Below are 13,189 nucleotides of genomic sequence, written 5' to 3'. Positions count from 1 at the left end.
CAGGGATAACCTGACCTAATGGAAGCATGTACATTGAAAAAAGCAGCGGACCCAGAATAGATCCTTGTGGTACACCATATACAATATCAGAGGTCTCCAAAGTACAATCACCACAACTCACACAGAATTTTGTACCTGGTAAGTAAGACTGAAACCAATTTAAGATGCTGCCAGAAAGATTCACCCATTGTCTAAGGTAATTTATAAGAATACAGTGGTCTATAGTGTCAAATGCTATACTCAAGTCTAAGAGAAAAAGAACAGATACACGGCCTTTGTCTGCATTAATCCACAAATTATTTACTACTTTAACCAGCACAGTTTCTGTACTATGGTTTGTACTAAAACCTGACTAAAACTTATTAAAAATAATGTTGAATCAAGTAATCATTTAGCTGTTTAATGATTACCTTTTCTAGAATTTTACTTAAGAGAGGCAGGATAGAAATTGATCTAAAATTATCAAAGACAGAGGAGTCGAGATATTTTTCTTGAGCTAGGGTTTAACAAATACATTCTTTAGACAGTTGGGGAAGACCCCAGTATCTAATGATGAGTTCACTATGTCAAGTACACTATCGGTAAGGACATTAGAGACTTCTTTAAAAAAAAGACTGTTGGTATTGGGTCAAGGACACAGGTGGAGGGTTTCAGCTGAGAAATTATTCCACATACTTTAAGTAAATCTATTCCATTGAAAGAATTCAACTTGCTTAAAATGACATGCTGGGACTCAATTGGATTATATTTGAGGGGATAAACTATATTATTTCTAATATTTATTTTGTGTTTAAAAAATATAGCTAAAGTCTCACAAGTTTCACTAGTAGTTTTTAGGAGGTATTCCATTGAGTGAGTTGAGCTTAAAAGACGATCGATTAATAGTTGAAAATAACATTCTTGGATTTCCAGCATTATCATTTATAATTTTAGGAAAACAGTACTGCCTGTCAAAGCAAACTACATTGTTATATTCAGTTATTTTGTTCCACATAACTAAAGACCTCAGAGAGGTTAGGAGCATGTGCTGATAGCATGTTGCTGCACCCACCACACAATGAATCACCTGGACTGGGACCTGAGTGCAGCGGGTGACCCTCAGCGCCACACTGGAACAGTGTGAGGTTTTTAATGGTGACTGGAGTGACAATCCTGCTACCAACCTCCAAGTTTTCCCTGTGAGTTGGAGGACCTCCTTTCAGGGCTGGAAGCAGATTAACGTGATACCCAGGACAGAGCAATTGCAGGTTAAGAGTCACTTCTGGTGTTTATGGGATTAGAACCAGCAGTCTTCCATTTGCCAGCTCTGATCCCTAGCCTCAGAGCCACCACTCCTCACATGAACTAAAAATACCACTTTGTTTACTAAAAAAGCCAGTAGAGACTACACTTCTTGAGGTGACTGAAGCGAGCAAGTCTCTCTTCTCCCATTCTCACCATGTTATACAGATGCATTATGGCCTGGTATTTAAATTGCAACATTTCCAGCCATAAATGACAGCAGAGAATAGTGAGGTCCTTGGAGGATATTATCAGGGTGCCTCTCTCTTCCTTGGAAGACACATTCTCCAAATGCTGTGCTTGCAAGGCCTGCTGCATTGTACAGGATCCTTCTCACCCCTCTCATGGATTCTTCATTATTTTGCCATCTGGAGCAAGGCCCTTAACCTGCAATTGCTCTGTCCTGGGTGTGACGTTAATCTTTATCCAGCCCTGCATGTAGGCCCTCTAACCTGCAGGGAAAAACCTGAGGGGTTGGTGGCAGAATTGGCACTCCAGCCACCATAAAAAAACCTCACACTGGTTGCATGGTTTTGCCTGTTTGTATACATGGTCTGGTCTTATTTGCATTATGTGTACACTGTGAGCCTGGAGTTACATTTCATCTCGCTGTATAACTTGTATATGGTTGTGATGACAATAATATTTACTTTGACTCTGACGTGTTCATCAAAAATTACTAATGTTCATTATTTTCATTTCCCTTATTTTTACTAAACAAAGACAAATTCCCTGCATCAATTAACTGACAGTTTATGTAATGTTTTTCATATTTATCAAGGTCTTAAACAATGAATGAAGAAAAAGACCAAGAAAACAGGCAGGTGGGCTCTGTATCTGTTTATGTCATTCACTTTGCTGACTTTCTTCATTGCAAGTCCCAATAACACTGCACAACTTAAGTAAAAGTTCTGTTTGGTTATTATTTTACTTATAAACAATTTGTGTTATGTTAAACTGCTCAGCCACCAGAAAAAATTGCTAGTTTTTACTCTCAATAATGACTGCCTGGTAAACTGAAGGACAAATACAGAAATAAAATGCTTAGTGTTTTCACATTTTACATTCAGTGAATTCAGGCAGACACACCAAGTAAGAATGCCATCACAATAAGCTGTAAAATTAGCATATAAAGGCAGAGGGCGGCATGAACAACATTCATATAAAAAATTAGGATAGCTAAAAACCCACATTCATTCAATTATTCCACTAAAACCACTTATGTATAACATCAAGCATCCTCATGTTCTTGTGACTAGATGTGCAATAGCATTTCAGAAACTGGAAACAAATACGCTTTCATAACATAGATTTTCTACACTGCTCATTGTGTGACTGACTTCAATAAGTGGGCTTTTCTGAGTATTGAACAACATGTCCGTTTAGTCTGGGGGAATTGATGCCCAGGTGACAAAGCCGCCGTGCATTGCGACTGAGAAATTAATGGTGTCTCTGTAAATTCCAAAGAGCTAATCTGAGTTTAGACCTTCTTAAATGAAGTCAAGCATTTCAAAAGTCTGCTTCCTGACAGCTGAATTTGGAATAAGATGCAAAAAACTTTTCTCCCTGAACAGTCCTGACAAAGAAATCTGTTTTTTGATACAGAGTGCTTGAATTTACCTAACAGTCTTCTACATTTCTCACAATAGTTGTTTATCAAGTAGTGTACTTTTTGGGACATGATTTCACACTAAACAGACTAAAACATATCCCATAAAACTGCTTCTAGTGAAGACTACAATGTGAAATTAAATTAAATAGTCCAGATGTTATCTGAATAGTCTGACCAAAAGTGACATATTATACAATATTCTACTACTCTATTTACTGATATCTTGAAGTATACATTCTTATCTGTGCAATTTATCTTCATCCATCCATCTGTCCATTTTCTAAACCCTACCCTTGCTTTAACATTATCAAAGGGAGTTAGAAACTATTGAATAATATTAGAAGCAAAGCAGGAGTCATCCCTAAGTGAGACACCAGCAGGGCACGCACACCCACATTTAGAGTTGCCAGTTAATCCAAAATGAACATCTTGAGATATGTGAGGTGATGGAAGGACATGGACAAGACATCTGAGCCGGGAAATAAACTTAACATTTCTGGAGATGTACTGAAGCGGTTCATATTATCATGCCATTGCACTTGAAACTGGAAACCAAGAACTACTATTAATGAGAGTTCTCAAAGGTACAAGCAAAATGTGACACTGCAACCACAACCTAACATTACTAATATAGAAGACAATGCAGCAGATGATGATGTAGAACAGCTTGTGGTGGGCAAAGACAAAATGTGCAGTGTTCACCAGATTTGGTATCAAAAGGTAGCAGTTGTTATATTCCTTTGTGTACTGAAAACCGTTTTGTGATGGTGTGATTTGCGGAAGGCAGTACTGTATTTAAAATAGAAACGGAATGTATTCTTTGTGCTATCAATATAGATTTCTGCACTTATTTACCTTAGAAGACCTAAACGTTGAAAGCACAAAACAGAGTGCTTGGAACAATAGTGATTCAGTGGTGGAGACTGAATAGGCATCTGTGTGTTTTACTGTCCAGCACCTTAAACTAAACTGCCAGCCTACCTCATTATTTAATAGTAGAATTAAGGAAGTGGGAAAAATGAAGGGATTCCTGGGTTCTACCTACATGAGACACCATATACATCATTAAAACAATCCATTTAAAGGACATCTTTCTGTCTTAAGGGCTTGGAGGTATTCAGGATCTATCTCAGCAGCACTGAACACAATGTAGAACTTAACTTTGGAACACCAATCTGTTTAAGGCACATTCTTTGCTAGTTATTTTAATGAATATACACATCTTTTGCGATGTGAAATAAAAAAGTACTAAAATGCATTAAATAAAACCCACGAGAATAGAGCAGGAAACATACAAACTTTATACAATTACCTGTCTGAACTGGGTATTAACGCCAACATATTGAGAGTTGCACTGACATTCCAGATCAAAATTACCTCCCAGTACAATAAGCAGAACAAATTTAATGAGGACAAAAAAGTCTGAATTAGCATAAGCTGCCCCAGTTCCAGATGTTGATAAGAAATGATTTACATCATGAGGTAGAAGTACATAATAGACAAAAATATTTCTGTCAAATATTTGAAATATTAAAATGTGCATTTCAACTTAAAATTGTAAAGTCAAAATATGCACAATTATAATAGAAATTTGTCATTTTTCACCCACTGATTAAGGTACATAGAGGACTAGATCCCTGGTTAAGGATCAATATAAGAAATAGCATCAAGAACATATAAGAAATTACACCTCACATGCTTACAGTATATTTGAAATGTGACATTTTTAACTTTCTTGCAGGGGCTCTTAGAGGGCTGGGACAACAAGTACAGAATGAATATCAAAAATATGATCATATTCATGATCAGGAACCTCGAAATAGCATAAAATGACAATCCACATCTCAATATTACTGATCCCCGTTTCATCAAAGTTTTGTGAAAACGAGTAACTTTGATCCTTCATGTCCCACTAGGGTGTGAACTGCAGGGGGTTGGTTGATGTGGCCTGCACAACTTCAAGTCCTTCAGATCATTTTTGCTGAAGACACCTACTGGTTCACTGTTTATCATAAGGGAGCAATTTCCTGCATAAAATATGATCCAAAATGACCTAAAAATGATGGTTTTTGAGGGCAAAAAAGAGGGGGGGGGGGGCAAAATGCTTGACATCTTGTATACCTAGACACCTTTTCTCATAACAGTGAGTCAGGAGGCACCAGATAAAACATAACTAATTCTTATGAACACACATGCACACAAAAACCCATCACCTGATGTGACCTATACATGCCACTACTCAGCTGAGATGAGACCGGAATGTCAGGTGAGCTAAAATGTACCGTTTTTCTGTTAAATGTTATTAATGTATTTTATAAGTCAGCATCAACAAGCACATACTTCTAAGTGTTTAGCATTCCTTAATGGTTTTCTGATACGAGACACGATCAGCACTCCAAATGCGTGACAAATCTCTAATCTAACCTCTCAGCATGGAGTCCTCTTGCATTAACCTGTAGTGGAGCCAGATGCCCTGCAGTTCTCAATTATGAACAAAGAATCAGTCACTTCAATTACTCCACTTACCTCCAAGGTACCCACTACATTCAGGTACAGCATTTAATAAGTATTTAATTGTTGTTTGACTTCTGAAAGCGGCAAAAAATTAAGGCTCCACTTCTGCAAATGAGCAATCTACGTACAAATTTATTTTAGCTTTCCCTCTTTCATCCCTGTAAAAATACACACCCTGACCTCATTTCAGGTTAGAGTTCCTCTCAAGAGAACCAGCTGCATGAATATGGATGTACTGCCATGACCTACGCTCTAGCAATGAACGTCATATTGGGCTGTTAACTTCAGAGGCCTGGAGTAGCAGAATAATAATTAGTCTCCTGTTGAGAAAAAAGTGTAGAATTCCCTTACAAGATGTTTTTAAAATAGTCCAAGATATTGTAACTGCCTAATGCAATTAATGTTAAAACTGTACTTTATTTTTGTATAATATATTGTATGCACAACTGTCACCACTAAAATGACCTTCATTCTTAGTTTATTAATGGGAACGTGATAATAAGTCTGTTTTAATCTGACAAAATTATTATGATGAGCCTTTTTTCCTTGTATTTCACTCAATTACATTTAGGATTTTCCCTCGGAGATCTTTCCAAAAGGTTTCATGAACTGGGAGCACAACTAAAGATTAGGTACACCTGGGGCCTCATGCATAACGCCGTGCGTAGAATTCGCACTATAACATGACGTAAGCACAAAAGCCGAAATGTGCTTACGCACAGAAAAATCCAGATGCAGGAATCTGTGCGTTCGCCAACTTCCGCATTCTTCCGCTACATAAATCACGCTCAGCGTGGAAATAAATGCACGTGCATGCGCTTGGTGTTCTGCCCCAACTCCTCCCAGAATTATGCCTCTTTGAATATGCAAATCAATATAAATAGTCCTTAAGCCCAGCGTTCTGTGAAAAGACAATGGGAAAATCACGGGGGAAAATATAAGAATTTCAGCGAATACCAAATGGAGGCAAAGAAAAACGTACTATTTGTTGGTTTAAACAGTTATATAAGCTACAAAAGGAAGTTGATCGAGTGACATAGCGTGTTGGAGAAACTCGAAAGCTCAAGTTCACAAAGTTGCAGAGTGCCCGAAATAAAAAAGTTGTTACATATCAAAGTTGGCGTGAAAAGGCGAGTCGTAGCCCACCGTCTGAGTGTCATATGAAAGCTTATTAGGGTACAGTGAAAAAAATTAGGCACACAGTGTGAAAAAAACACAAAATGTCAACTTTAATCTCGAAATTTCCACTTTAATCACGTAGTTTATTTTGTCATTAAAGTAGAACATCATAAACTTCATCTTAAAATTGTTTAATTTACTAGTTTCTCAAATTCCATCGTAACTAAAGTAGCACGTTAAATGCTTTGTTTTGTATTTGATCTTATATGTGCTCTATGTGCCCGAATCACTACGTGCTCTTCCTCCGACAGGACACAGAATCCATTACGTTCGTAATACTACAGCTCTCTGAATAATTAAAATACTGAGAAGTATACGTGATATCATTTTCATGATGATATGAGTTAAAGCATGTTATTAAACATGGGAACACGGTGGCGCAGTGATTGTTCATGTCTTACAGCAAGATGCTTGCTGTGCCATGCGCGACCTTCATTGAAATGCTTTATTACAGACGTACTGCATTTTTCAAATGTACTAACCCCCAATTCCTGTCCTTCCTTTTCTTTCTCCAAATACCCAATCGCCACACAATCAGCTCTGTAATAGACATTAAGCCACCTGTAAGCTTAGAACGCCGATTCTTCAAAACTTTTAAGGAACATCGAAATATCTTCATAATGTTTAATTATTCTATCCATCTGTCCTTCCAGTGTCGCGCCAGCCACAGCATGAAAACAGCACGAGGCAGGAACAAACTGTGAACGAAGCTCAAGCTCGCTAGCGTTGTGGCACCGTGTAGTTAAAGTTAAAGTTTTATCTGTATAATATAATCAACATATTTTGCTGCATTTCATCTTAAAAATGATATCATCATCATATGTAAATACGCGCTTTATACAGTGGCTCAGGTTGTGCAATATTATAACTGTATCATAAGTACAATTACCTCACGGTAACTTGCAAGTACAAACAGTTCTACAAGGAGCACTTGATGGACTGATTGAGTGCGTGTATAGTTCTTGGGATGAAACTGTTTGTGAACCGCGAGGTCTGAACAGGAAAGGCTGTGAAGCGTTGGTCGGATGAGACCAGTTCAAATAGCGAATGGCTGAGGCAGCTAGTGCTTGATGCTGTATACCAATAATTCTCTTTCCGATCGCTGTAGATCGGTGATTCACACTCAGATACAGTGATATAAATACTCCGAGTGGTGCAGTGTGAGTAATATGGAAAAAGATGATCCGCTGTGGCAACCCCTAACGGGAGCAGTTGACAGAAGAAGAAGAAGGTGCAATGAGAGTAACAACGCTAAAGCGGTTATGGTATTTAGAATAGTTTGACCATTCTGTGGACCATTATATTGTTACAGGTTAATTACAATCAGATGCATTAAATTTACGAATGATATGCGGTTAATTTCAGTGTATTTGATAAAGCCGCCGTCGTGGATGTGGATCTAAGAAAGGGTAACCACACAGGAACAGTAGCACTGCTTTGACACTGGGTGCCGCCAGTCTGTAAAACCGAGCGGAGAACTTGCATACGACAGGGTATGAGGTACCATGGAAAAGTGCGTGGCTTTACGCCAAGTGTAGGTTTTATACATCGTGATTTGAACGTGGAAACATTCTTATGCAACATTTCTGTGCGTACACACCGTTTAAACATGAGGCCCCTGATCTGTAGACACAACCATCAATGAGAGATATGCATTTGGATCCGGAACCAAGTAAGCCAAAAAATGTAATGGGTTTACAGAAACCTAGGGAGAAAGCTGGTAAAAATAAAACAAGAACCAGGCTATGTCTGCCTATGACAGACTCCAATTGTGTAACAAACTAGAGGAGTAGTGTATGCTTAGGAGCTGCTACTGAGTATCAGGAGACACTTTGATAGAAAGAGACATGATTAATTGTAAAAACAGACAGAGTGCAATGCAACATGAAGACAGTAAGTTACTTTTATAATTTAAAATGTTCTATTTGCCATTGTCATCCTTTGACAAACCTTCTCTTGTGCAGATGCTTTTGACCATACAAATCAAACTAGCAGATACAGCTGGTGAGAAATCAGATGAGGACAGCATGGGCAAAGCCATGCAAGTCAGAAAGAAAGGTAGGACCAAAGACAAAATGCAAGTGAAGGGCATTGCCACAGCAAGTCAAGTCAAGTCAAGTTGGGGAGTATGCACTGGTACAGTGCGTTGCCGCACCCACCACACAACGAAACAACTCGGGATCCCGGTTTACAACCCCTCAGGCAGACACGCAGTCCAGTCCGGGATTTTCCAGAGAGACACAGTACCAAAGGAGTCCAGTCTTCATCTCAGGTCACTGGATAGCGTCCATGTCTCGCAACCATATAAGCAAGACAGGAAGCACCAGGACTCTAAAGACTTAGACCTTTGTCCTTTTGCATAGATATCGGGAGCACCACACACCCCTTTCCAACAACCTCATGACCCCCCATGCTCTCCCAATTTGTCTACTGACTTCATAGGAAGAGTCACCAGAGACATGAATGTCACTGCCCAGGTAAGTAAACCTCTCAACAAGGTTTAAAAAAAAAAAAACTCAACATAGCCACACCACATGACAGAAAAATGTGTAACAAAAATGTATGTAAATTTACAATGCATGCTCCTACCTTACTGTGAGCGTAGACAACAGAACCAAGTAACTTCCATGTCCCTCCTCTCCGGTCCATCCGCACCATTCGAAGAATCTGCAGGAATCGAAGACTCCTCAGTGCTGATGTGGCAAAGATATTGCCTTGGCTACCAGCAGACACAACTACTACAGAGGCAATGAGGACTATGATATCTGAAAGACACAGAGAGCCTGATCTTTAATGAGTATATACATTGATGGCATGTTCTTGAATTGAATAGGACAGCAGATCATTGTGTTGCTTACACTTATACACACCAATCATGGCACCAGGCAGGATGATGATGTGCTGTATTTAGATTAGCACACAGAAGTGAGAATTTCACTGTACTCTGTGCACATGACAATAATGACCCTATAAACCTTTATTTTAGGTTCATATTATCTGGTTGAAAATGACTTTTGTGAAGTAGGCAAAAAAGGGAGAATGAAAGTTTCCAGTGAAGTCTCTGCTGCAAGAGCAGTTATTACGTACATATTAACAAATTTGATTAAACATGAATTTATAGCTTTTTTCTCTCTAAAAATCGGATGTAAATCAAATGACAACCAAAGACTGATGACTTGTCCTTCCAAAACTGTCAGCAGTGGGCTAGACCATTACATTTTCTTCAGGAGACTAAATCGTAGTGTGCCAAGCAATGACTTCTACCAGTTCCTGGGTTCATTTCAGGTGGCCTGCACTGCCTATATGTGCTCTTCACGTTAACCACAGCAGGCTTCCTTCATGTACATGAAAGGATTCACTGCCTTTACAGTACATGTTCACTTCATTGTTTACAGAACAGAATAGCTGCCAGCAACTGCCATTATAAACGCACAGTAACATACATCTAGCACGCAAAAAACAGCAAGGTCTAAAGGAGCTTTTTTTTAAACTCAGAATATTTTATCTATGTCTTCCTTACTTATGCATGTCCACATACGTTGAAAGAAAAAAAAAACATTATGTGGGGAGTATTTCCTTTTTCACATGACTGTAGCTGCCTATTGACAGAAATATTTTTATATGATTTCTGTATAATGATTCAATATGACCAACTGACATAACAAATCTAAGCAAATATTGATCTTGGATGATTTTGTATACAGTATGCACGTACCTTCAGTGCAAATTAAGCTGACTGTAGAAAGGATCAATAAATGAAATCCAAAAGTATAGCAGGCAGAGTGGAAAGTTTGAGCATTTTTGTAAGATTTGTCCCTTCGTCACTAAATACACCACTGCACATCTTGGTGAGGCCCTTGGTTTCTCCATTTCTTCCTGATGTGACTCCTCGTTACTCTCATTTCGGAATGCAGCTGCCTGCCGTTCCTATTCTGTTCCTCAGCACAGTCAGACCTCTCTTTCATTCCACCACTTTTTCGTTTCCATTTGATCCAACTGAAAGTGTGAGGTGAAGAGGTGAATGTTCAAGAAGCATGTGAGTGTTGGTGCGCTGGGTATGATTCTGATGGTCAGGGGGAGATTATTCCAAAACCGAGAAGCAGGAAGTATCAATGAGTGATTCTGTACTTTGCGCCTAGCGAGATAAGACATATTAAGTAAACAGGCAGAGGCATCACAGCTTTATGGAAGAACATATGGAGAGACCAGGAGCAGAGCCATTCAAGATGTTGTTGGTGTAGATGAGAGTTGTGAGGTGGAGTTGGCCTCCTGAGTAGATCAGATTGTAGAGTAAACACAAGTTTTTGTTTTTTTTTAATTGGTGACATTTACATTCCCTTCTCTTTATACAACTACTGGGTAAATGTCCTTACTGTGTCTCACAAGAGCTCTTTTGTCTCCTGCTGCAATCCACTGCCATTTGTTTTTTATGATATTCCTAACTCTGTTGGAACAAAGTTGGCTATAAGATACTCCTGTAAGAATGTGACAGGGTTATTCGAAAACAAGCCTGCTAATCCCAGTGTACAAGGCATATGACTCGCTCTGACATTCTTGATCCCACACGGGTGCTAACATACTTGCCTGCTTCTGAGCACACACACCTCATTGAGATCTCTGAAGAAAATTCATGGTGGACCTTGAGATTACCGCAGCATTCACACTGAGCTAAATCAAAGTTTATGTAAGTGTCCCCCTTTGAAGATGCTTGCCTGCAAAGGGGGCTTGACTTCACAGGACTTTGACACGTTGCTGAGCCTCACAGCAGTAAAACTTAAACTAAAAACTGTGAAAAATTCATTTCATGGCTTTGATGCTTTCAGAAAGGTCAAAACCAGTAAGACTGATGGGAAAGCTGTGAGAGTTGAAAGGTGTGCTTTTAAGCAGAAAATGTTTTGTATAGTGTACCCACAGAGACGCACAATTGTTGGGCGTCACTGGAGGGGTCAGTAAATGCTTAAATTAATCCAATCTACTCCAAAGTATGTGGGAGGGAAATAAAGAGAAAGTTATTTATCAAAAACACTTTCATATCAGATACGCAAATATGGTAATAGCTCATCACGTTAACCTAAGAGCCAAATCTTAACGTTACAGTATTTAAGAGCCGTTTGTGTGTCTTAATAGTGACCTGAATATCTATTTATTTATGCACTTTCTGAATTGTTTTTATTTTCTATTATAAGCTTGTGTTATGACAGTAGCATTGGGCAGAAGGTAGCTATCAACATTCTCCACAGGAAAGTAATTTGTCATCGCACACACACAGACCCCCCTAACACCCCCATCACACATAACAGGAAAATATAGAGAGAACGATCTAAAGCAGAGATGCCACAACAAATCAACACACATGCACACATGAACTCCATGCAAAGAGTGCCAAGACCATTTACTGAACACAGGTCTTTAGAGCTATGAGAAACAAGTGTGCTAACTGCCTTATTTAAATGACTAAAGTAAATTTTTGCACTAAAATTAAACAGTAAAATATTGAGCCGATAAGATTGGGAAACATTTTCTTCATTACCCTCAATCATTAATGCATCTGTCCATCCATTTATGAAGCCTACATTTTCCATGACAGGTTCACAGCATGCCAAAACCAACTCCTGCAGCTCTGGACTCAAGTTGGAAAGCAAATGAAGATGGAAAACAGTGCAGCACATTGCACACTTCGGTACAATGCCCATACTCACACATACTTGGTCAGTTTAGAACCAACAGCACATCTGACCTGCACATCTTTGTTATATAGGAGGAACCCAAAGTACCAGACAGGTGGATAAGCAGAGGACATGAAAATCCAACATAAACTGTGACCTGGCGTGGAATTGAACACAAGTCCCTGGACCGCTGAGGCAGCCGAGCTGCACACTACTACTCAATGCAGACCTTGGAAACAAATCAACCTTATTCTACACTCACTGGCCACGTTTTTAGATATTAGATCTAGTAAAAGGTAGGACCATTTTTGTGCTTCCAGAACAGCCAGACATGGACTCAGTAAGGTGTAGGAAACACTCTTAAGTCCATACAGTCTTAATAGAGTCGCACAGTTCCTGTAGATTCAAATGATGCTCAAATAGTATTACAAGGCCTAATGTGTGACAAGAAGGGGCGGCACGGTGGCGCAGTGGGTAGCGCTGCTGCCTCGCAGTTGGGAGATCTGGGGACCTGGGTTCGCTTCCCGGGTCCTCCCTGCGTGGAGTTTGCATGTTCTCCCCGTGTCTGCGTGGGTTTCCTCTGGGCGCTCCGGTTTCCTCCCACAGTCCAAAGACATGCAGGTTAGGTGGATTGGCGATTCTAAATTGGCCCTAGTGTGGGTGTGTTTGTGTGTGTCCTGTGGTGGGTTGGCACCCTGCCCAGGATTGGTTCCCTGCCTTGTGCCCTGTGTTGGCTGGGATTGGCTCCAGCAGACCCCCGTGACCCTGTGTTTGGATTCAGCGGGTTGGAAAATGGATGGATGGATGGATGTGTGACAAGAAGATTTTCTCACATAATTAAACTTCCACCTCCAGCCTGTACTGTTGATGCCACCGCTGCAATGGGTTCATGAAGTTTCATACCCTGCTCTAATTCCACCATCTTCATGTCACAGTA

General features: G+C 39.6%; 1 protein-coding gene across 4 annotated transcripts in view; it reads right to left on the bottom strand.

Moving 5' to 3' along the window:
* kcnq5a (potassium voltage-gated channel, KQT-like subfamily, member 5a) overlaps positions 1-13,189 on the bottom strand; it is a 587,467-nt gene that overhangs the window by 123,772 nt on the left and 450,506 nt on the right. For all 4 annotated transcript variants that reach the window (XM_051919603.1, XM_051919604.1, XM_028820254.2 and 1 more), the window contains exon 4: positions 9,176-9,351. In XM_051919603.1, the coding sequence (XP_051775563.1) occupies positions 9,176-9,351 (176 nt within the window). The remainder of the gene's footprint in view (positions 1-9,175; positions 9,352-13,189) is intronic.

This window comes from Erpetoichthys calabaricus, chromosome 15 (genome assembly GCF_900747795.2).
Source record: "Erpetoichthys calabaricus chromosome 15, fErpCal1.3, whole genome shotgun sequence".
In the NCBI taxonomy this organism is placed as follows: Eukaryota; Metazoa; Chordata; class Cladistia; order Polypteriformes; family Polypteridae; genus Erpetoichthys; species Erpetoichthys calabaricus.
The sequence above is the reverse complement of the archived record's forward strand: the minus strand, read 5'-3'. Positions and strand labels throughout refer to the sequence as shown.